Below are 24,350 nucleotides of genomic sequence, written 5' to 3'. Positions count from 1 at the left end.
GATGGGTTGGTTGGAGGCCGGAGCCACCTTGACTCTTCAATTCCGGGACACCATGAGGAACCGCCCCCCCCACCCCGCCCTCCCCCGTGCCTCGCCCATGAGTCCACAGCGAGGTCTTGGCTGGCTGAGCCCTACCCTTGAGTCTGTCCCCAGCACCACACTGGCCCCTCTGGATGTCCAGGTGTGTCCCCTTCTCCCTGTCACCTGCAGGGCCCCTGTCAGCTTCTGTGGCAGACAGTACTGAGTTGAATGACCCCACCGCACCCCACCCCTCGTAGCCTTCCTTTTTGTGTAGTGTGGTCTGTAGTGCAGCCGGTCTCTCCCGGCTCCCAAGATGGGGACAGTTGGGCCTCTTGAGAAAGTCAAAACTGATCCACTCCCCACGCCGGCCTCCGTGGGGTCTGCAGAGCTAGGCCGATAAGTGCCAGCTCGTTCACAAACCGGGGAACCCAGGCCAGAGCTGGAGCCCCGGATCTGCGGCGGGGCTCCGTTACCCGCGTGGCCCTGGCTTGGGGCCACCCGAGGGCGGCGCCTGCGGGGCCGCGCTCGCGCTCACGGGGTGCCTCGCCCTGGCCGCGGGCCGCGCCGGGGGCGCCCGGGGCGGCGGAGGCGGATGTGGGCGGGCGGCGCGGGCGCGGGGCGGGGAGAAGGCGGGCCGGCGGCGGCGGCGGCAGCACCGAGGCGGCGGGCGGCCGGCCCAGCGCGGCAGCGCACGCGAGTCCCGGACAGGCGGAGCGGACCGAGCAGCGCCCGGCGGCCGGCACCGCGGCGGCCTAGACCCGGCCAGCAGCGCGCGCCCGGCCGCCGCTGCCTCCAGCCGGCCCCGCCCAGCGCCCGCCCGCGGGATGCGGAGCGGCGGGCGCCCGAGGCCGCGGCCCGGCTAGGCCCCGTCGCCCGCACGCGGCGGCCCGGTGAGTGCCCGCGCCGCGCCCTGTTCCGGGCCGCGGCCACCCTGCTTTGTTCCCGGCCGCGCCGCGCCTCCGAGCGGAGCAGGAAGTGGCCGAGCGGAGGCCTGGGCGGGGAGCGCGCGGGGCCGGGCTGATCGCGCAGGAGGCCCACGCCGGCGAGGGTGCGGGCGGCCGCCGCGTGACCTTGGGTGGCCGCCCCGCGGGGCCGGGCCGCGGGAGAGGGGCGCTGCTAGTGTGCGCAGTGGGGGCCCGTGCGCCCCGGGGCCTGGGGCTGTCTGGGCACTCGGCCAGCGAGGGTAGGAGAAAGGCTCGCCCCGCGGCCTGCGTGTGGTGGGAGGGCCCTGGGAAGGAGAACTCATTTCCCACGGACAGAAAGTTGTGCGCGGTGGCACTGTGCCCAGGCTAGCCCACAAAAGACTGCTGGCCTTCTTGGGCCCGGAAACTGCTCCCTGGACTAGGTGGTTTCTGGAGGGCCTGGGGCTTAGAGGACGCATGGGCTCGGCCTCTGGGATCCGGGATACTGGTAGAGCTGATGGATTTGTCGTAAAGAGGACTGGTTTCTAAGTTATGTGGTGGTGGAACCGTCCTCTGCTCTGTGGCCAAATTCCTCCTCCCCGAGGCCCCTGGTCTTGCTCCAGGTGGCTAGCCTTGACTGCTTAGAGCCATCACTCAAGTGAAGGGCAAGTCTCCTTGGTGGGGCCCCAGCTGGGCGTGTGGGCCCAGTGTCCCAGAGGGGTTGAACTCTTAAGACTTAACAATAGCAACCATATGCCCTTGTGGCAAGGCCCTCCAGAGGCACGGGGGGTGTGGGGGGGGAGAGGTCCCATGCTCAGGGCTGCTTGATGTGGACATTGGTTAACATTGCTGTGTCTCTTCACTCCGTGCGTATGAATTTATTTTTACATGGCTCTGGACAGCTGACTGTCATCAGCAGACCTTGGGTGGGGGTGGGGGACATCCAGAGAGAGGTCTTGCAGTCCAACCCTCTGCCTCCAGGCCACACCCACTCTGACAGTCATCCTCTGGGGTTCCTTCTTGGCTTATCCTTTTCACTCTGGCTTTCCATTGCCACCTGCTTGTTGAGGGAAAGATGCTCTCCTTCTTGGCCAGTGTGGTCTTTCCTACGCGGGCATTTGGCGTTTGACACACAGCAGCAGGGTCTTCCTTTTGTTCCACATTTAGCTTCAGTCAAGGCAAAGTGACAGTGACTCTGGGTGCTAGCTTGTGCCTTCCGGGCTAGAGAGGTGACCTAGGAGGTTGTCCGGGTCAGCTGTAGTGGACCCAAGTTGGCGTGTATTCCACAGTGGCCTTCTGGTCTTTCCTGGGCCTGTCCATAGGAGCCCCAGGTGGAGAGACCGCGGCACAGGCTTGCTGGTAAAGGAGTGCCCAAATGCACTTTCCCAGAGTGTCCAGCCTCGGGATGTAAGAACTGGGGCTTGAGGGATGCCCACGAGTTTCTCCAGCCAAGAAGCAATGGAACTTTGTAAGATGAGCTGGCAGAGTGTGCTTTGACACAGGCTAGCTGGCGGGCCACTGCAGGACCCTAGGTCTTGTATGTTGCCTGCCCCATGTATGGGCTGAATGCTGTAACTGTGGGCTGTAACCACCCTGCTCTGGATGCTCCTTACCAGCAAGCTGTCTGGAAGTCTCTCTGTCCCTGGTATAGAGTGAAGACCTTGACAAAACCATAGATGCCTAGTACACGTTAGCCCAGTGGATGAAGCAGCTTCAGAGGAACAGGGTGCTGATTTTGAGAGGATCTGGGGTTTCGCCTGAGGAGGTTTTTAGTGTTGCCCTGAAGGTCTCTGGGCATTGCTTTATACCATTACCTACTCTACCTGTGCCTTTTTAGTGTTTACATTCCTGTGTTCCTAATCCGAGCAGATGGGAACCCTGTGTTCCGCATTGGGTGTCCTAGACTGTAGGCTGGTGAGAATGCAGGACAAGGCCAGCAAACAAACACCCTCACTAGCGTGGGGCAGAGCAGAAGCAGTCAGCGCTGCCTGGAGGAGGTGGACTGTTTGCTGGGGTAGCAAATTCAGCAAGCTGCCTGTCAGGAACATCCCCCGTCTGGGGATGGAGTATTCCAGCAGAGGCCAGGGAGGTAGAGGTTGGCCACAGCCTTGCGTCCTAGACTGTCGAGCCTGGATCTGCGTGTGGCTTCTACTGGATGTGGGTCTTATATAGTAGTGTTTTGAGATAAATCAGTCAGGCTGGCAGGGTAAGGGTGAAGAGGGAACCTGGGATCCAGAGGGGGGTAGATCACATGAGGGGATGTGGGTAATTTGTGGGTCCTGGGACTTACTAAAGCTGACCCTAAGCAGGACCCTGCCTCACATGCTTTCTTGGCTTCTTCTAGACGCTGCGGCCAAGCCGGCTGGGCTCAGCCTGCTGAGAAGACACTCTGAGCATCCCTGGGTTACCCCGGTCTGTGGGGGCCACGGATACCATGAACGACGTAGCAATTGTGAAGGAGGGCTGGCTACACAAACGAGGTCAGTCCCTGCTCTGCAGGGGGAGCAGGGCTGGGCCTGGGTCTGCCCAGGTGTGGAACCCGGGGGGGTGGGGGTGGGGGGGTGGCTATAATGGCCCAGCAGGCAACTTTATGGCCATATCAAAGAGTGCTTGCTGTGTCCAGGCCTGCTGGGCAGGAGCGGCACCTCCCCACCATGGGGCTCTAGGCCTGCTTCAGGAGGAGTGTGCAGGCCCAGTTTTTCCCATAGTATGGAGGTCATGGCCTCCTTCTGGGGCCTCTTGGCTAGAGGCTGAGGCCCTGTGCAGGGCCTGCTTTGAGCGGCTTGGGGGTGGGGCCAGCTGCTGTAGCCTCATTCTGACTTTCCTGGAAGGCAGCAAGGACATGGCTGCTGTTCCAGGGCTGGCAGGCTGGTAGCCTGGGCACTGCCCAAGGGCTCCTGAGGGCAGGCAGGGCAGGGTTGCTCTGCTTGGCCCTGTGCCCACCTCAGTCCTGGATTCCTGAAGTCAGGGGGCTCCTCATCAGCAGGGGCCCAACAGGGGCCTGTTGTCATGAGAACTGAAGAGCTGACCGGCTGCTCCTATGCCCATGGCCCCTCACCTTCAGGCATACCCACCAGCTCCCTCCTGCCAAGAGTAAGTTTCAAAGCCAGCTCCCTAGGACAGTCACTTGTTCTTGCCCCGGGGCAGGCGTCTCAGCCCCTCCTGACTTCCTCTTCCTGCAGACCTGCTCCCACCGGAAGTCCTAGTAATCCTTGCCAATGCTAGCCACCGCTGCCACTCCTTCTGGCTCTCTGGCAGAGGGAATTGTGATCTCGGTGGCCAGAGGAGGCCCCAGACACAGAAGAGGGAGAGTGGGGACGGACGGACGGAAGTTGGTGTTAGGACATGAGATGTGGGATGTAAGAATTCTAGCAGAGCAGGCCCGAGAGCCATGAGCTAAGGGAGGTGGGGAGGGTTGTCTGTGTCGGGAGGTCTCAATATGGCAGCTCCAGGGAAGATTCTGGGCTGGGCTCTGCGAGGGCTGTGACCTGTACCTCTTGTCTGGCTCTAGTCTGTCCTGCTCCACCTGCCTTCCCCCTCCCCAGCGCCTCCTTCCCCGGCCCCCTAGGCGTCCTGCCTCCTGAGCTCGGATCCCTGGGTTGTGCTCTGCTGTCCCCTTCACCCGTCAGCCCCCTTTGGAAGTGGGACTGGTCCCCTTCGGCTCCTGCTTCTCCCTGACCCTGGCCATACACAACCTATTTCATGGATGTACAGTGTATGGCTGTCAGAGTTTAGAGCCAATCTAGAGGTTACTGGGCCTCAAATTACTGGGACATTCCCCAGGCAGGAAGCCTTCTGAGGCCTGGGGGGTGTCATATTGCTCCTTACGGCCGAGCCTTGTGAAGGGCCGGGTGGAATAGGACATCAGACTCATGGGTGTGCAGAGGCTGTGTTTGAACCTGGTTTAGCAGCTTGGTCGTTTTGTTCCTCCCCAGGAGGTCACTGAGTTCCTTAGGCCTTGATTTCCACATTTATGGCATGGAAGTGGGGGTGGGTGAAGATGTGGAGAGGAGAGTATTATCTGTGGGATGGCCAGGTGGAATGGACAGAGAACACCTGTCTGTGGGGTAGGGGCTTCCCAGTCTCAGCAGCCTCTAGGGACAGCTGCCTGGTGACAGCCTCAGGCTAGGAGAGACAGGCCGTTCTCATGGTCCTCATCCTCCTCCAGCTGCAGCCCGGGTGGTAAGGGCTCTGATGGGGATGATGGTATCCATATGCCATTCCTGCTCTGGCCCAGCCATGTCCCACTGCTTGGCCTGCTGCTGCTTGCTGAGAACAGCCTGTCTTGGTGACCCTCATTTCTCCCTTCTGAGCACCCTGCCATGTATGTTATGGGTTCCAACTCATGCCTGCATCATTGGTTTGGGGTTCTAACTCTCTCCCTGTCTTGGGTTGGGTCAGAACATGTTAGGTCAACCTCGAGCCTGAGGCCACTCTGACTTGGCTGGGGTAGGCAAGGAAGGAAGGCTACTGCAATTGTCCCTCAGTGTCCCATGATCCCTTGGACACCTGGGTATCCCCCTATCCTCCACTTTGTTGACTCTGTAGGTTAGAGTACTGCTGACTGGGAATTGAATCCATCTGCTAGGTCTCCCATGTCCAGCCAGGGGCTTGGAGCACATGCATTGGATCCTGGCTGAACTCCCAAGCTCCCCATGGGCTGACCATAGAGAGGATGTTCCTCCCCCTCACTCCATATCTACAGAGATCCCAGGTCTAGGTTTCTTTTACCCCTTGGGAGCTCACCCCTCAGGAAGAGTCCCCAAACCACCCTTGGGAGCTCTGACTGTTTGTACTCTGGACCAGAGGGTGCCCAGCCGAGTGCCCTGTACAAGAGCAGACATTCTAGCTATGCATTGATCTGCGGCAGGACCTGATAAGTCTCTGGGCATCCAACAAGGGGCCCATAGACCGATGGAAGGCAGTGGGCTTGAGCTAAAGACGAGCTAGAAGCAACGTGACCAGCCTGATGAGCAGGTGGGTGGACCGTGAGGACAGCAGCATCACCCAGGAGAGTGGGCATGCCAGGGCCCACTGCTGGTCATACATCCCCAAATGCAGAGGTTTGGGGTCAGTGAACTCTGACAGTGTTCTGATCGCCAGCCTGGGGTTAAATTGCAGGTGGTTCTGAACTTGTCTGTGACCTCCGATTTCAGTCTTCAGATTGCAAATGAGCTGTGCACTGAGGCCACAGGCTTGTCTGTGTTACTCTTCTGGGTTGTTCCCCCAAATCCCTGATGCCTGGTGGGCTGTGTGCACAGGAGCTGACCTGCAGCCATCTACTTGGTCAGGTTAGCCCTTGTCTCTGTCCCCCAGCCCACAGTGGATGAAGGAGCTGTGTGTGTGGAGTAGGTAGCATGACCAGCTGTAGGGCCAAGTGTAGGCTCACTCACTCAGCAAACTGAGTTGAGGGGCCCAGCAGGGTGGGCACCACCCAGCTGTTCTCACTCCTGTCAGGTAGAGGAGGTTCCGATGGGGTGGAGAGAAGCTGGCATGTGGTATGGGGCTCTGGGTCTGGATCAGTGAGTGCGGAGCTCATGATGTCTCTGGGGAGAGCCAACGGTTCTGAGCCCAGTGGGCAGGTCAACATTTAGGGACAGGAGTGGTGCTGTGTGTGGAGACTGAGCCTGAGAGAGAGGTAAGCATGTGGCACCCGCTAGAGAACTGGACAGAGGGTGGCAGCTGAGTGCCCTGGGCCCACCCATGGAGGGGGCAGTACACTGTAGTGTGTGGCTGTGGCTGAGTCTTGGCTGGTGCTGGGGCTAAGTTTCCTGTTTTGTGAGCGTGTTGAGTTCTCCCTTAAAAAACAAACAACAAAAGAGGAAGCTGGGCGTCCTTCCACTGGGGTGTGAGGGTCACCATGGCCTGGCCTGGTGACTCCAGAGTGGGCAGCACTCCTCTCTGCTTCCTGATGACGGTCCTCTAGATGGAATCGTCCCTGGGGCTGAGCCACATGGAGGTCACAAGGTGGTGAGGAAAAGCGTGTGTGGACATGGGACTCCCCCGAGCTGCGGGTCTGGGACAGCCCCTCGGCCCGGCCAGTTCTGCAGGGTGGCAGAGTGCACTGTACAGAGGACACAGACCTAGAAGGAGGTGGGGTGCTATGTGGATAGGCAGAACCGTGACCCTCTGCCACTGCTGGGAGTAGCCTGAGGGGTTGCATCAGGCTGGTTCCTAGAAGTGCCATGGGGTAGTAGGGAGAACTGTCCTGTCCTTGGCTGGCAACCCTCTCTGCCCAGTCACACCCGGGCCAGGCCCGGAGCCAGCACCAACCCTTAGGCCCTCCCTGTAACAGTAGTTGCGCCTGTCCTAGCCACCCCACTATGGCTGGGGCTCCACCCACACTCAGCACTTCCCCAGAAGAGCCTCCCCAGCCAGGACCTAGGCCCTAGGCCAGGCAGGGGCAGAGGGGGCAGCCAGGAGCCCCTCAGTGACAGTGGCGCATCTGCAGGGAGCTGCATGCCTCACTTCCTGATGCTCAGGGACCTGCTCTTTGCCTCCGGGTGTCTTGCTTCTCCCTCCCCCTCTCCCCTCCCCTCCTCTCCCCTCCCCTTCATTCCTTCAGTAGTTTTTTGAGATAGGGTCTTACTTTGTAGCACAGATTGGCCTGAACTTGTGAGTTTCCTGCCTCGCCCTTTTGGGCTCTTGGCATAGGACTTAGGAGGTAGTGGGCCCCAAGACACTGTTCTAGAGAAGGCTTCCCTGCTCTTGGCCAGGTTCTGGCTGGCCCATGTAGGCTCTGGTATCTGGGGGGTGAAGGCAAGGCTGGGACTGCCTCTGCTTCCCAGCACATCCTTTCTGCTCTGTCCTCTTTTTTTTTTTTTTCTTTTTTTTTTAAATTGGGGGGGGGGATGAGTGTGTGTGTGTGTGTGTGTGTGTGTGTCTCTGTGTGTCTGTGTCTGTGTGTCTGTGTATATACACGCGCGCTCACACACACACACACACACACACACACACACACACACACACACACCACGCAAGGGAGGGGGTGATCACATGTGCCACAATGTACATGTGTTCTGAGGACACCTTTTGAGTTGATTCTCTCTTCTACTGTGTGGATCCTAGGGATCAAACTTGGGTCATCAGGCTTGAGGGCAGGCGCCTTTACCTGCTAAGCCATCTTACAGGACTGTCTGGGCCTCTTGGGCTGTGCCACAAATGAGGTAGAGAGGGAGATGGCTAGGCAAAGGGGGTGTACCGCCTTTGGGACTCAGCACAGTGTGGGGTCTCGGCTGTGCCTTGTGTCTGGGGAAGTGGGATGGCTGATGTGGTGTTGGACTGGCATAGGGAGACTAAAAACAGGTGCAGGACAGGGGCTATGTGTGTGGCTTGCACAGAAACGGTGGGACTATGCTGAATTAGATGATCTGAGTGCATAGGAGGCTTGGGGATGTGTTCTAGGGTGGGGCTCTAGGCTGACCTTTTCTGGTTCAGGGAAGCTGAGGGCAGTGCTGTGGAGGAAGGTAGGTATGTGGACCAAAGTCTGGACCAATACTCCCTGTGTGTTGGAGGTGGCAGTTGTGGGAGGTACAATACCCCAAGTGGGTTCTAGGAGGCTGGAGAACTAGTCACCACCGTGTGAAGTAGATCCTGGAGCAGCAGCAGGCCACGGGGTCCACCACTTCATTTGTGAGGCATTGTGCTTGGGCGGTTGCTGGATCTTGACCCTTCTCAGCTGAGGCCTGCCGATGGTAGTTCTTGTCCTGCAGTCCCTCAGCTCTGGTTATTTTTGGCCTCTCTGTGACCTCTAGAGTCCCTTTCTTTAAGCCTCAGTTTCTCCAGAAAGCTGGTGGGTACAGTGAGCCCTACCTCCTGCTAGGTGAGATTTTAGAGTTGTGGGCTGTGACAAAAAGCCCACCCAGGCTCAGTGGAGTGCCAGCCTTTTACAGGCCCAGACTGGCCACTGGCACCCCGCCCAATGAGACCCACATGAGCACTCCTCTGAGAAAGGCAGAACCTGGGCTATACCTGGTAACACCAGACCTGGAGTTTCACCTGCTCATGGGCAGCACACCCTTCTACCCCGCCTTTGCCCAGCTTTCGGGCATTGAGTCTGTTGGGGTCAAGAGACATGGAGCCCAGGGCCTGCAGAGGGACCTGGGAGGCTGGGCCTCGGAGATGACCTTGCCAGCTGCTGACCACCCACTGCCCAGAAGGCAGCAAGAGCTGGGCCAGCGGCCCCAATGGGCTGCTATCAGCAGACCGCTTGCTCAATGTGCTGGAGAAGGTAAATGGGCACCCGGCAGCTGTCGGTGCGATGGATGTGTTGGCGGTGGGGGGACGTTCGGTCGCTGCTGTCAGCTGGCGCCCGCTCCCCAGGCCTGCTGGGGCTCACTTTGCTGTGGAGAAACAGCTCGGTGCCGCCTGGCGCCTCGCCAGCTGCTGCCTGCCACCGCCACTGCGGCAAAGTGTTTATCCAGCAGTTTCCCCAAGAACCAGGGGCTTGGAGAAGATGCTCACAGTGACGAGGACACGGGCCAGGCCGGTGAGAGGTGACTAGTTGTACCTGGGGTGTGGGTGTCCCCTAGGGTGTGTCTGTAGGTACAGGTCATAGCCTTGGCTGTCACGTTGCCCTGTTACAGTGCTCTGCCGTGGGAGGCCAAGCAGGGGAAGCCTCTTGTGGGGTACTGTGCCAGCACCTAGCATCCAGCATCCACTTCGCTCTTCCTCCCTTTTCCTTCTCCTATTTATTTGGTTTTTTCGAGACAGGGTTTCTCTGTGTAACAGCTCTCACTGTCCTGGAACTCGCTCTGTAGACCAGGCTGGCCTCCAACTCACAGAGATCTGCCTGCCTCTGCCTCCTGAGTGCTGGGACTAAAGGTGTGCATCACCACTACCCGGTTCTTTTTTTTTTTGTTTTTAAGACAGATTCTCTGTATGTAGTCTTGGCTGGCTTGGTATTCACTATGTAGACCAGGCTGGCCGTGAACTGTGAGAGAGCCACCGTCTCGGCCTCCTGAGAGCTAGGGTTAAAGGTATGCACTATCGTGCCCGGCTTCCCCATTTCCTTCTGTGATTTAGGTCCAGAAGGCCCTGATGGAGGGACTTGGAGGCTAATCCACACAGATGCTGGAGAGTATGCGCCATGAGGACATCAATGAGTGGCATCTCTGGGTACCCTTCCCCCCGGAATTGGACAGGATCTGGTCTTGGAAGAGTGGGTGGGACTGAGGGAGCCCTTGCCTCTTCCCAGGTGCTGACCCTGGTGCAGGAAGGTGGGATGGGTCCTTGGGTGGGGTGGGTACTGGCTTGCCATCTCTGCATAGCAGGTGTGAGACCTTCTGGATGGACTTGCACATCTACTGTGATGCCGGCCTCAGCCCGGGGTGTCTGCTGTTTGCTGTTTTGGTTGCTCATTGGGAAGCTGTTGTCAGGTGTCTGGCCTCCAGACCCGTGGGGATCCCATCGTGGAGGTGGCACCCGGTCATTTGTCATCTGTCCACGTCTGTGTGAACGCAGGCCTGGGAAGGAAACTCCGGGTGGAGCACAGCACCTCTGGTGGGCCGTGTGTACCTGCGTTCCCAGAGGCTGTGCAGACAGGTGGAGGGCCCCAGCTGGTGCCGCGCTTCTCCAGCTGGACTCCGCCTTGCCTGGGGTCAGGGTATCAAGCATCCAGATGGGGTGAGGGAGCCAAGAGGAGCCTGGTGGGCCAGAGCCTAGCACTTCTGCAGAGGCCAGAATGGCTCAGTAGCAGTTCCTCCTTGCCGGAGTGTGAAGAGCTGAAGCGAGGCTTGCTGAGGTCCACGTCCCCAGAAGAGACCCCAGGAGTGGACAGGAATATTCCTAGATCCCATGTAGCCATGAAGGACCAGGGTAGCCGCCTCTTGTATTTGTCTATCATATGTTAGCCCAGCTCTGCAGAGGGGGGACTTGGGGTCTGTCTGGACTGCACTCGTTAACAGGCAGGCCACATCCCAGGCTGCAGCTGGCTCAGCCAGTAGGTACCCCCACTGACCACTTGGCTAGACCTTGAGATCTGTGTGTGCCAAAGCTGTGGCCCCCTTTCCTCTGGAAGGAGGCCGCCACAGGAAAAGACCCAATGAGGTCACTTTGCTTTACATTTCTTCTTGGCCATGTGGCCTCTGTGTGGCCAGGGAGAGGAAGGGCACCTAGGCCCTTCTGGGTCCTTGCCTTCTCTGTCTGGTGAGTGCCCCTGCCTGTACCTCCAGGTTCACAGTCCAGAATCTGCCTGGCCTAAGGGGCTGGTCCTGTAGGCTAAGAACCAGTAGTAGATTCAGGGTCAGGGTGGTGGTCTTCGTGTGGGGGCCTGCACTGAGCACAGCGGGGTGGGCAGCAGTTGGTAAATCAAGATGGATTTCTGGGGCACGGGTGCGTTGCTCATCAGCCTCCGTACTCAGTTAGTGTCCCGGGGAGCGGCAGCTGGTGAGATGGGAGGCACTCCATCAGGGGCCGACAGCTCCAGACTGCTGCTGGCGGGTGGGCATGCGCGGCGGGTGGCCTAGGAAGGAGCAGGCTGGGGGTGGGCTGCTCCCCCCCAGTGGCTCTGCTGTATTACTCAGAGCCCCTGCCTACCCACTGCACCTCCTAGGCCCTGTGCCAGGAGGGGGCTGTCGTGGGGCTACTGGGCATGTGAATACTTGCAGGTGTGTGGCATCTGGTCAAGAGCAGGGCTGGTGCCTGCAGGGGCTCAGGGGACTTTGCAGAGCTGGGTGGGAGCCCTGTTCTGTGTTCATGTTATGTAGGCAAGTTGCTGAGGCCTTAGACCCTCCTAAGCAAGGGAGGGTTGGCTTTGGCCACTGCTTTGAGGCCCCCAGTAGCTGTGGGAGGTGGCTGGGCTGGGGAGCTAGGCTTCTGGGAGGTCAAGATGGGAGGCAGGAATCAGTTTACAGGTGTCCTAGTGGTTTATGTGGACTGTGGCCCTTGAAGAGAAGCAGAATATTCTTGCCTATGCCCTGGAGGAGCACCAGCCGCATTTGGGCACATGCCACAGAGTCAGGAGGAGCTTAGGCTTTCTTCTTTGCTGCCCTGTCCATTGTGGAGCTGGGGTCTTTGTCAGTGCTGGCGGCGGACTTAGGAGATCTGCTGTGGCGAGGGGGCAGGATCCCTAGCTCTAATAGCTGCCAGCCCCCTGCAGTGGGAGTCTTGGTCTGGTAGTGGCTGTGTTCACTTCTCCCCTCACCAAGAGTCTTCTTTCATCTTTTAGCTTTCTCTCATTCCGATTCGGGTAGGATCATGCAGAGCAAGGCTGGTGTTTGGAAATGCCTCCCAGGGTGTCGATTGGAAGGGGTAGATGGTGGAGATCGGGAGGTGGTTCACGTGTAGAACCTGCAGTATGCCACCCAGAGCCTTTGCTACTTGTGCCCTGGCAGGTCCAGAGAGCCTGCAGGGGTCCAAGCTGGTGTGCTATACTAGGTAGACTGTATCTCACCTGGAAAAGTGTCCTCCAAGAACGCCTAGATTTGGCACATACCATAAGAGGGTAGAGAAGGAAAGCTGGCCAGCCTCCCTGGGGCTGTGAAAACGGGATTAGGTGCACTGCCTGGTGCCTGTGACTTGGTCTGTGCCCTGGAGCACCTGGTGGTAGGTGGCGTGGTCCAAGCAGTTGCTCACTACACATCCCTCCAGGTGCCTTTGTTTCGGGCTCAGTGAGGCAAGCCGACTTTATCCCAGATAGAGGGACCCCAGCCCTGTGGGCTGCTCCTCCTGTCCTCAGCCTAGTGTCCCCTCAGATGAAGAAGTTGCCTAATTAGTTAGTTCCCTGTTGTTCAGACTCCTTGCTCGGCAAAATGTAAATTAAACATTTTTTCCGGGTGTCAGTATGAAAAATGACACTCGCTGGGAGCTCACAGAGGACATCTGCTCTGATTCCTGAGTGTGGTGCCTACTTATGGCTGATGCTGCAAAACTGGAGGGAACGAAGTTCCTGTGTACCTGGGTGACCAGGACTCAGCTGGGCACAGCCCAGGTCTCAGCTAGGGCCCAAGCCCCCCTTGTTCCAGCTGTGGTACCTCCTGGGTCTGCTGCATAGGCAGATCCCTAGAAGATGCTCCCAGCAACACGCACTGGCAGCTCTGCCCTAGTGACAGAGCCTTTTGGGAAGGCTGAAGTGGCCAGATCCCTCACACTGTACCCTTCATTTGAATCTACATGCCTGGGTCCTCTCAGGTGTCTGGGCCACTGCAGTGGTGTTCACATGCATCTTCTTATGTCCCAATCCTGCAGGGGAATACATTAAGACCTGGCGGCCACGCTACTTCCTCCTCAAGAATGATGGCACCTTTATTGGCTACAAGGAACGGCCTCAGGATGTGGAGCAGCGCGAGTCCCCCCTTAACAACTTCTCAGTGGCACGTAAGTGTCTTAGCCACTTGGATTGAGTGAGGTGGCTAGGCAGGCTAGTAGGGAGGCTGGAGCTCTCTCTGCCCACTGAGGAACCTGAGGAGAGGCCCCTGGGTTTTATCCTAGGGTGCTGGGCAGTGCTGGCCTTGAGTCACCTCCTCTAGGACTGGCGAGTGGCCAGCTCTGGCTGGGCCGGGGAGCCCTTGCTAGGAAGGCTGAAGGTTCCAGTATGTGGTGACTGGACCTGACTTAGAGAGTGGCTTGACCGGAGTCCCTCTAAGAGGGACTAAAAGCCACTCAAGGGCATTCACTGGGAACTCTTGGGTAGACAGCAGGAGGTAGACAGCTCTAGGAGTCTGTGACATCCTAGGAGCCGTTTCTGCAATTGTCCCTGGGAAGGGCATCAGAAGCCCTTTTCCAAAACTGTGGGTCTTGTGGTCCCCTTACTGGAGTGCCAGTGGGAGTCAGCCCTACTCCAGGATTGGTGAGGATGATAAAGTTGGGGATATGTGAAACTGTCTTTGAAAGCTTGGGGCTTGAGAAGCTCTGTCCTTGTTCTCTGTGCCACACTGTGACAGCCCAGTTCTGCCTGGGACTGGCCAAGGGCTCAGTTTTGTAGGTGTGGTTGAGTGTGGTAGTGATACGGAGCAGCATGTCTGAGCCGGGTGTGTGCATGTGTGTGTGTGTGTGTGTGTGTGTGTGTGTGTGTGTGTGTGTGTGTGTGTGTTACTAACAGCAGACTCTGGGGTCATCCTCGGGCTGCAGTCCGGAGTACAGTGTGTGCTGCCATAGCTTGATCTGCATCCTACACCCAGTACCTTCTTGATATGCTCCTGCCCTGTGAGGAGCTGTGTTTGACTGCCTCAGGTCCTAGGGCGTCCACCTTCCTTGGCCGCCCCAGATCGGCCCCAGATCGGCCCCAGAGCCTTAAGGGTTAACATAGGTTGCTGCCTCGACAGCTGGATGGGGAGGGAATCCTAGGTTACTTATTGCAGGAGGTAGGGAAGGGACCTCTATGGAGCAGACACGTAGGTATGGGCACCAGCCAAGGGAGCTGCTGGGCAGTGAGCAGGGAACAGAGCTGGGTGGGGCTGTGTTCAAGCCAGTTGAAGGGCTTTTCCATGGAGGTGGGTTCTGGTGGGAGGGTTTAAGACCCCAGCTTGGTGCTAGTATTCATCTGCTGGCCTGACAAACTATCCCAGATGTGCTGAGGACAAGGCTCAGGGTGATTTTCCACCCCCATCCCCCACTCCATGTTGACACAGACCTTCCCCAAGGCTGGGCCTCAGGCCCCTCTTGGCCCCTGGCTTGGCAGACTGCCCCCTGCTCATTCATTGGGGCCTGGAGGCCCCTCACATTGCCAGGACCCAGACGATGGAATGTGGGAGGCCCCTCAGCCCCTCCTGCCTTATAGAGTCTTGCCAGGAAGCCCTCTTGCTGCATACAGACCCTCAGGGCCTGGGCTGTCTCTGTGATCCACCCTGATAGATGTGTACACCAGGTGTGCATGCTCTGAGTATCCGTATTCCAGTGAATGCTCCTGGTGTGGGTGCTGCATATGTGTGTGATTTTCCCAGGAACTCTATATGTGATTGGGAAAACAGCAAGATACTCCTGTACCAAACAGGGTGGGTGGGCTATGTACTTTTGCCCCTCCCAGGGATATCAGTGTTCCTCAATCCCTCAGTCAAGACCCAGCATGAGATAGGGGTCAGCAGCTAAAGGAAAGAGGAACTTTAGAAATGGTTATGGTGCAGGGCTAACTGATCTAGCCTAGCACCTTCTTATAGTGCCTCACCTTCAGAGCAGAGCATCCCAGCTGGCAGGTCTTGGCTCTCTGTTCTTTGAGGGGAATTGGGACTAGGGGAGGGGGTGTAGCTAGGTATGGTAGGTCATGTTGTAGTCTTAGCACTCAGGAGGCTGAGGCATGATTGCCTCAAGCTCAAGACCAGCTTAGATTACATAGTGAGTACCAGGTCAGTCAGAATTACATAGCAAGACCCTGCCTCGGAAAACAGAAAAGCCAGGGGTGGTAGCTAAAACATGTAAACTTAGCACTTAGGAGGCAGAGGCAGGAGGATTGCCATAGTTTGACATTTCTGGTTTACATGGAGTGTTCCAGGGCTATACACCAAAGACCCCGTATCAAAAATAAACAATTTTTAAGACTGAAAGATTCTTATTTTATTATTTTGTGTGTAAAGGTATTTGTTGTGCCTTTGTGTATGTGTGTGCCTGGTGCTCATAGAGACCAGAAGACAGTGTCCGACCCCTGGAACTGGAGTTACAGATGGTTGTGAGCTACCATATGGGTGCTGGGAACTGAACTTGGGTCCTCTGGAAGAGCAGTTAGTGCCCCCAAAATAAGTAATTTTTTTTAAAAGGAGGATAAGCCACACCTTCCTGGGATAGGATGGGCGGGTCTGGGGGATAGGGTCCATCTGGCCAGGACTGTACGGAGGGTTTCATGGAGAAGCGGTGGATGTCAGTGCTTGCCTGGCCTCTCCTTTAGAATGCCAGCTGATGAAGACAGAGCGGCCAAGGCCCAACACGTTCATCATCCGCTGCCTGCAGTGGACCACAGTTATTGAGCGCACCTTCCACGTGGAAACGCCGGAGGAGCGGTGAGTGGGCAGGGTGTGGGGAGGGCTTCTGGAACAGCGGGCTATGCCCCCTGCTCAGGGCCATGCTCGCTTGAGAGCCAGAGGCCTCTGCTGAGCCCATTCTGTAGAACTAGGCTGGTTCTTCTTGTGTGGTGTGGGGGCGAAATGATGGGAGGAGCACCAGTGTCCCCAGTTCCTTGAGGTTTTCTGATGCTCCTGAGTGTACGCAGACCAGGCTCTGGGTGGTTGCCTGCAGCCTCACTTGACCCCTGCAGGGAAGAGTGGACCACTGCCATCCAGACTGTGGCTGATGGACTCAAGAGGCAGGAGGAAGAGACGATGGACTTCCGATCAGGTTCTCCCAGCGACAACTCGGGGGCTGAGGAGATGGAGGTGTCCCTGGCCAAGCCCAAGCACCGTGTGGTGAGTCTGGGCTCTGGTTCTGCTGGGATACCAGAGTTGTAGGAGGACCTGGCAGGCCCTGGTGTCCCTGACTGGCTCCCTGTTGGGGTCTGGGTGCCCCTGGCTCCCCTTAGATGGCTTGAGGATATACCTCAGTTGGCAGGATACTTACCTGGCATGCATGAAGCCACAGTAATAAAGAAAACAAATGTAAAATGAAGATGCTCACCATCTCCCAAGCCCCGGTGCTCTGAGCTGAACTGTGCAGACCCTTCACTGGTCCCCACGGCCAGCAGATGTAAGAATGGCCTGTCTTGGCTCCAGCTCTCTTGAGTTGCTGTGGGGTAACTTGGAGCCTTGTTCCCTCTGGACATTGTCTGGCTGAAGGCAGTGGCGTAGATATCTATCCCCATTGGCTAGTTGTGGTGAGCAAGGGTCCTCCCTAACTAGGCTCTGTCTGCTACCCATAGACCATGAACGAGTTTGAGTACCTGAAGCTGCTGGGCAAGGGCACCTTTGGGAAGGTGATCCTGGTGAAGGAGAAGGCCACGGGCCGCTACTATGCCATGAAGATCCTCAAGAAGGAGGTCATCGTTGCCAAGGTGCCAGGAGGGCAGGGTGGAGGGAGGGTGAGAGGACTGCAGGGGAGAGGAGGGAGGGTGAGAGGACTGCAGGGGAGAGGAGGGAGGGTGAGAGGTCTGCAGGAGAGAGGAGGGAGGGTGAGAAGACTGCAGGGGAGAGGAGGGAGGGTGAGAGGTCTGCAGGGGAGAGGAGCGAGGGTGAGGACTGCAGGGGAGAGGAGCGAGGGTGAGAGGTCTGCAGGGGAGAGGAGGGAGGGTGAGAGGATTGCAGGGGAGAGGAGGGAGGGTGAGAGGTCTGCAGGGGAGAGGAGGGAGGGTGAGGACTGCAGGGGAGAGGAGGGAGGGTGAGAGGTCTGCAGGGGAGAGGAGCGAGAGTGAGAGGACTGCAGGGGAGAGGAGGGAGGGTGAGAGGTCTGCAGGGGAGAGGAGCGAGGGTGAGAGGACTGCAGGGGAGAGGAGGGAGGGTGAGAGGTCTGCAGGGGAGAGGAGCGAGGGGGAGAGGACTACAGGGGAGAGGAGTGAGGGTGAGAGGACTGCAGGGGAGAGGAGGGAGGGTGAGAGGACTGCAGGGGAGAGGAGGGAGGGTGAGAGGACTGCAGGGGAGAGGAGGGAGGGTGAGAGGACTGCAGGGGAGAGGAGGGAGGGTGAGAGGACTGCAGGGGAGAGGAGGGAGGGTGAGAGGACTGCAGGGGAGAGGAGGGAGGGTGAGAGGACTGCAGGGGAGAGGAGCGAGGGTGAGAGGACTGCAGGGGAGAGGAGGGAGGGTGAGAGGACTGCAGGGGAGAGGAGCGAGGGTGAGAGGACTGCAGGGGAGAGGAGTGAGGTTGAGGACTGCAGGGGAGAGGAGGGAGGGTGAGAGGACTGCAGGGGAGAGGAGTGAGGGTGAGAGGACTGCAGGGGAGAGGAGGGAGGGTGAGAGGTCTGCAGGGGAGAGGAGGGAGGGTGAGAGGTCTGCAGGGGAGAGGAGGGAGGGTGAGAGGTCTGCAGGGGAGAGGAGGGAGGGTGAGGTCTGCAGGGGAGAGGAGGGAGGGTGAGGTCTGCAGGGGAGAGGAGGGAGGGTGAGAGGTCTGCAGGGGAGAGGAGGGAGGGTGAGAGGTCTGCAGGGGAGAGGAGGGAGGGTGAGGTCTGCAGGGGAGAGGAGGGAGGGTGAGGTCTGCAGGGGAGATGGGTGCTCACTTGGCTCCACCTTCCAGGATGAGGTTGCCCACACCCTTACTGAGAACCGTGTCCTGCAGAACTCCAGGCATCCCTTCCTTACAGTAAGTAGCAGCCATCAGTCTGAGCCCCTCTGAGATAGGGATGGGTAGGGTAGAGTGGGTCAGGCTCATGTGCTGCCTTTGTGCACACACACGGGGGCTTCCAGGGCTTTAGGAGGACTGATGGAGGGGTGGGTGTGAGGTGCTGACGTGGAGCTGGGAACCATACTCACGACTGTGGTGTGCAGGGAGGGAGGCTGACTGTGGTCTTCCCACTCTGCGGAAGCCGTGGGTTGCCCAGACTCTCCATCCCCTCACTCCTCTCAGACCCATCTTCTAGGCTGATTCCTCTGCAGACCAGCTTTCCTCGGGTTTAGTGAGTGAAGCTCAGTTACAGCAGCTTGATTGGCTCGGGGTCAGCATTTTGGGGTGTTGCCTTTAAGCAGGGCCACCTGTAGTCCGTGATGGGAAGGCTCCTGGGATGGCTCAGCGCACTGGTTCTAGAAACGCTAAGCTGGAGGTCAAACTCCCCACCTGGAGGCTTTTGGTGAACTCAGAACTTGGTGCAGTCAACTTCTAAGCCATCTTGCCCTGCACTTGAACCCAGACCCACGTTTCTTATCTTAAAATATGCCATTTGGCATGGTGGCCTCCCATCTGTAGTCCTTGCACTTGGGAGGCTGAGGCAGAAGGATTTGCTGATGGGCAAGAAAGTCTGGACTGACACCTGAGACAACACTAAGAGGCCCTGCTACATCTTGGGGTTGGCTGGGCGGCAGTACTGCCAGTGCGTTAATGCTTCGTCGTGCTCAGACTCACTGTGCTTCCATTTCAGGCCCTGAAGTACTCATTCCAGACTCACGACCGCCTCTGCTTTGTCATGGAATATGCCAATGGGGGCGAGGTAGGGCCATAGGCAGCTTCAGAGCTGGGCACTTGCTGGGTGAACTTGTCGCTCTGAGAGCCTTGGGACCCTCTCTGCAGTACAGACGGTGCTGCTGCCCCTGGCCGTGTGAGCCCACAGTTGCTTGCTTTGGGATGTCCTGTTTCTGCTGAGTTAGTCTCCAGGCCCCTAGTTCTCTTTGGGGGTAGTCCCTAACCTTCTCTGCCTTGTGGGTCACAGGGGTGGGGGCCCCTCCTGCAGCCCCTCCTCAGCACTCTCCACCCCACAGCTTTTCTTCCACTTGTCTCGTGAGCGTGTGTTTTCCGAGGACCGGGCCCGCTTCTATGGTGCGGAAATTGTGTCAGCCCTGGACTATCTGCACTCTGAGAAGAACGTGGTATACCGGGACCTCAAGGTGTGTCCACGGACTCGGGGAAGTGGGGACCGGGGGCCTGGCCACGCTAACCGAGGCTTCCCACACAGCTGGAGAACCTCATGCTGGACAAGGATGGGCACATCAAGATAACAGACTTCGGGCTGTGCAAGGAGGGTATCAAGGATGGCGCCACCATGAAGACCTTCTGCGGGACCCCCGAGTACCTGGCCCCTGAGGTGCTCTGCCACTTCTTGTGTGTTCCCCCACCCCCCCATGTCCTGGACACATGGTGACAGAGTCCCCCATCCAGGTGCTGGAGGACAACGACTATGGCCGTGCAGTGGATTGGTGGGGGCTGGGCGTGGTCATGTATGAGATGATGTGTGGCCGCCTGCCCTTCTACAACCAGGACCATGAGAAACTGTTCGAGCTTATCCTCATGGAGGAAATCCGCTTCCCGCGCACACTTGGCCCTGAGGCCAAGTCCCTGCTCTCTGGGCTGCTCAAGAAGGACCCCACACAGAGGTAAGGGCCACCAGTACTTTAAGCTCAGCCTCTGGACAGTACTGCTTCCCACTGTACCTACCCATCATACTGCCCTGTGTAGTCTCAGTCCCATGTAGCCAGGGCAGACCCAGGTGGTAGTCAGGCAGCTAGGGGATACCCACAACTGCTCAGGAAGCCCCACCCCGAGAGCATCCCCATGAGCCTGTCCCCTCGCATGCATTGTCTGAGCTCTGGACCTGTCTCCTACCCACAGGCTTGGCGGGGGCTCCGAGGATGCCAAGGAGATTATGCAGCACCGCTTCTTTGCCAACATCGTGTGGCAAGATGTGTATGAGAAGAAGGTGTGCATCTGGCCACTGTGCCCATCTCTGGATCACACGTGTGTGCGCACACACTAACACTCACTCTTCAGTTTTTACTGGTTCAGATGCCCATGATGGGCTCAGCTCTGTGGTAATCACATGCCCCTGCAGGAGCCACAGGGATGTGCATGCCTTCCTTACTCACACACCCTGCGGACCTCACTCAGTGGCTAGGCCTGTCCAGGCCCTTGACTGTGCCCTCACCCCTGCCTTTGCCCCGAAAGCTAGCTGAGGTGGGGGGATATTTAGGTTTCTCCAGCTCCACTAGAGCCCCGTCCCACTCTCTCAGACAGCACCTGTCTTTCTGCCAGAGAGCAGAGTCCCTTGTACGCATCCCTAGGTAGGGTGCCCTTTGGCTCCTGAGCAGCCTTGGCACAGGCTGATGAGGCATGGCATGTGGGCCCAACACTGTCACCAAACCTGCCTTTAGTGTATCCAGCCTGCCCTTACCTTGAATGTCCTTTCTAGGCTACATGGGACCAGCAGCTGGAGCCCTGCCCTCTGATCATATGGGGGTGTGAATGGCACACCTTTCCTGTCCATACCCATCTAGAGATCCCTTGAGGTGACATGTAACATTGCCCTCACACCAGATTTTGGGGGGATCGTAGTTGAGAATCCTTGCCTGTGGGACCCAGTGGGGATGTTAGCACCTCTATGTACATATCACTTTGCAGTTTGCCTCTTCTCCCTGGGCTGTCAGTGAGGCGAATGAGCTCACCTGAAGTCTAGTCTTCTCTCTCTTTCTCCATTTATAAGAAAACTTACAAGGAAAATGGCAAGCAGAAAAAGAGACAGGGCTGTCCCTGCTGCTGGGAGATGGGCACAGTTGTCACCTTCTCCTTTGGGGCGGCCCTAGGTGGCCTCTTCTTGCCTACACTGCCCTACTTAGTTTCATCTAGAGCTGTACCCTTTGCTAGTGGCTCACCCCTCAGGAAGTTAGTGTTGCCTGGAGATGGAAAGGGAGCTGTAACCAGTCCTCTCGTCTCTTCCTCCACAGCTGAGCCCGCCCTTCAAGCCCCAGGTCACCTCTGAGACTGACACCAGGTATTTCGATGAGGAGTTCACAGCTCAGATGATCACTATCACACCGCCTGATCAAGGTGAGGGCCACCCTGCCCTAAAGTGCCTCAGTGTTAAGCTTCTGTTGACTCCAGTTTTGTCTTTGGGGGGAGGGGAGGAACTGGAGTAAGAGGTTGTTGTGAGATGCCGTGTAGGTGCTGGGAATTGAACTTGGGTTCTGTCAGAGCAGCCAGTGCTCCTGACCACCACGCCCTCTCTCCAGCCCCAAACCCACACTTTTAAAAGGCCCCTTTTGGAGAATGGTAGTGACTAGGCTCGGAGTGAGTGCACTGAGGGCCAGGGTGGCTGTGCCCACGTGGAGCCGCCTCATTATGTGGCAGGTGGGTGGGCTGTTTCTGGAGGTGGGGACTGAGCGTCTCTTGTGGCCGGCCCACAGATGACAGCATGGAGTGTGTGGACAGCGAGCGGAGGCCGCACTTCCCCCAGTTCTCCTACTCAGCCAGTGGCACGGCCTGAGGCCCGGGGCGGCGGCTGGCAGCTGTCACTCCTGCACATTGCCGAGTCCAGAAGCCCCGCATGGATCATCTCTAGCTGATGGTTTTGTTTCTCGGATGTGCTGGGGAGGAACCTTGCCAGCCTCCAGGACCAGGGGAGAATGTTTCTACTGTGGGCAGCAGCCTACCTCCCAGCCAGGTCAGGAGGAAAATTATCCTGGGGTTTTTCTTAATTTATTTCATCAATTTGAGGCCGGATGTGGCCTCAGTGCCCAGAACAATTAGATTCATGTAGAAAAATATTAAGGACTTCTGAGACCATGTGCAATGTGGGCTCATGGGTCTGGGTGGGTCCTGTCACTGCCCCCATCGACCTGGTCACTCTGGCCGCCACCTGTCTTTAGGGTCCAGGGCCAAAGTCCCAACTGGAGGGCACCAGAAGCACCTCACTGTGGTATGCTAGCTGGCTTTCTCCCTCTGGGGTGGGAGAGGGCAGAGCAGCCTCAGCACCAGGGCTGAATGGGATGGCCAGGACTCACCTAGGTTGACAGAGGAACAAGAATCCAGTTGGTTGCTGTGTGTCATGCTGTTCAGAGGCATTGTAGGGGGTTTTAATCTCCGTGACAGAAGAGCCCCTGCCTCCCCCTCCTGTGTGGCGGCTCTCGGGGGGCACTGGGAGTATCTGCCTCACATGAGCTCTTCTCTTAGCACTTGTCCGTTTAGATGCTTGACTTTTCCAGCTGTCACCCTGGCCTGTCCCCTCCTGGCCATTGCTGCACCATGTCGTTTTTTACAACATTAAACTTCAGCATTTTTACTATTATAATAAGAAACTGTCCCTCCAAATTCAATAAAAATTGCTTTTCAAGTTTGTGGTTTGCTTTGCTGGATGGTGTGAAGTGTGGGAGCCCTGTTTGTGGGTTTGGAGGTGAAGGAGTGTGGCTAGGGTCACCTGGGACCTCAAGGTGGGTCCTAGGCACAGGTCCCTGAGGCTCCAGTGATAGCCTTCAGGGGAAGACCGATGTCCCTCCAGCAAGACACTCCTGATGACAAGTGGGATCCTGACTGTCTGGAGTCTACTCTCTTCTTGACCCTCCCCAAAGGATGGTATCTAAGCCACGGGCTAGCCCCAGCTGCTGTGTGTGGGCAGAGCAGTAAGCCGGACCCGGATCCCAGGAAGGATAACAACACACTGGAGATACAGCTCAAAAAGGGCTCAGGAGGCCCTGGTTGAGGTCACATAGCACATCTGTGACCGAATAGAACAGGACCATTCTGGGTTTGCATGGACGTGACAGGAGTCCAAGCAGCCTCCCAAGACATACTGGATATGCTCTTGGTGCCACCTGGTGGCTACTGGCAGAACTGCAGCAAGAGATGAGTAACTGCCCAGTAAAACATTTAGAGGCCTCTAGGTACTGGGCTCCCTGCAGGTATGGGGGAACTACACATGTACAGAGCCCAGTGGCTGGTGGCCTCACTGGGATGGCATCTGACACTTGCAAACATAGGACTTGGTGACTGTCTTGACCTCTGGAAGATGAGAATATGTACTTGTAGAGCAGCCCAAGTTTATTCCAGGTTACCACAGCCTTCCCAGTGGTGGCATCTAGAGCCTTTCTGGAGGTGTATACAGCACTGCACACTATACTTGTAAGTTACTAAGGAACTATAGAAAACAGGCATGAGATCCAAGTGGTGGTGCACGCCCTTAGTCCAGCACTCAGGCACTGGAGCTAGGTAGATCTCTTGAGTTCAATCCCAGCTAGGCGTACGTGGTAAGACCCTGTGTGGGGGGCGGGAAAGGGAGAGAGCAGGCACATGGTAAATAGTGCTCTCTGTGACCCTCATGTAGAGCAAAGCCTCATCTAAAGTGGCTGAAATGTAGACACACAGCTAAAGCCAGGGTTGGGCCAGATGGAGTGTCACAGGCTGTTCTTGCCATGAAACCCCTTGGGGATGTCTCTAGCACAGAGGAAGGGGTCTAGAAGTCGTGGGTATTTATGTTTTGTATGCCACCATCACAGAGTTGGGCCAAGCTCTTGGAGTGAATAGTGATGGTCAATTGAGCATACTGTTACTCATGCAGCTGCCCAACAGAATCATTGTAGGCAAGAATCGGGCATCTAGGGGATGCTCTTGGGAAATGGTACCCTCACCAAAGGCAGACCCAGCTTAGCCTATAACAACCAGATCATATGAGGGGCTTGACCTGCAGCCATGGAAGGGTCTGGTAAGCTTAAATGAGTTACCTAAAATACTTTAATTTGTAGAAAGTTGATTTGTTTGCCAAGGTGGGGACCAGTGGGAATGAGTAATTGCTTAATGGTTATAGTTTCCATTTAGGGAAATGGCCTACTAAGGCCAGGAAAGGAGGAAGGAAAGTTTACTGTTTATCTCATGGGGACTGAGTTCAAAGACCCTTTGGATTGTATTCTGGGACAATGGTTGATTGAGTACTTGTATTGTGACAGTCTTTTGAGTTGTGTTCTGGAATATGGTTAAGTACTTGTACGACACTATTCCTAGGGAGATGCGAGCAAATGTCTATTCACCTCGGCTAGGGAACCCATGACAGAGCAAAACACAGATACCACCAAAGACCAACCTGGTTAACCAATGAGTTCTACAGAGGCGGCATACAAGAATATAGGTGAAGAGTTGTTTACAGGAACAGAAGTGACTCAAAAGACCGCT

At 57.2% G+C, this 24,350-nt stretch overlaps 1 protein-coding gene across 2 annotated transcripts; it reads left to right on the top strand.

Moving 5' to 3' along the window:
• The first annotated feature begins 162 nt into the window (after positions 1–162).
• On the top strand, positions 163–22,396 carry Akt1 (AKT serine/threonine kinase 1). 2 transcript variants are annotated; one of them, XM_059279412.1, is made up of 14 exons: positions 163–181; positions 3,268–3,403; positions 13,110–13,238; positions 15,739–15,850; positions 16,105–16,252; positions 16,702–16,833; positions 18,006–18,071; positions 18,844–18,912; positions 19,181–19,306; positions 19,375–19,503; positions 19,578–19,792; positions 20,028–20,115; positions 21,137–21,239; positions 21,596–22,396. In XM_059279412.1, exons 2-14 carry the CDS (start codon positions 3,358–3,360, stop codon positions 21,673–21,675), a joined length of 1,443 nt encoding a protein of 480 aa, XP_059135395.1. In that variant the 5' UTR covers positions 163–181; positions 3,268–3,357; the 3' UTR covers positions 21,676–22,396. The 2 variants fall into 2 exon arrangements, with proteins under 2 accessions (XP_059135395.1, XP_059135394.1); XM_059279411.1 differs by lacking the exon at positions 163–181 and adding an exon at positions 800–911.
• Positions 22,397–24,350: the final 1,954 nt, after the last annotated feature.

The sequence above is a fragment of the Peromyscus eremicus genome, chromosome 14 (assembly GCF_949786415.1).
Source record: "Peromyscus eremicus chromosome 14, PerEre_H2_v1, whole genome shotgun sequence".
Classification (NCBI taxonomy): domain Eukaryota; kingdom Metazoa; phylum Chordata; class Mammalia; order Rodentia; family Cricetidae; genus Peromyscus; species Peromyscus eremicus.
Note: the sequence above shows the minus strand (reverse complement) of the source record. Positions and strands in the feature narration are given on the sequence as shown.

Excerpts from the sequence above, each read along its gene's own strand:
- Akt1 (XM_059279412.1), top strand. The coding sequence starts at position 3,358 with ATGAACGACGTAGCAATTGTGAAGGAGGGCTGGCTACACAAACGAG. Across the intron at positions 18,072-18,843 it reads CCAGGCATCCCTTCCTTACA|GCCCTGAAGTACTCATTCCA; the intron begins GTAAGTAGCAGC and ends CTTCCATTTCAG. Across the intron at positions 21,240-21,595 it reads TATCACACCGCCTGATCAAG|ATGACAGCATGGAGTGTGTG; the intron begins GTGAGGGCCACC and ends GCCGGCCCACAG.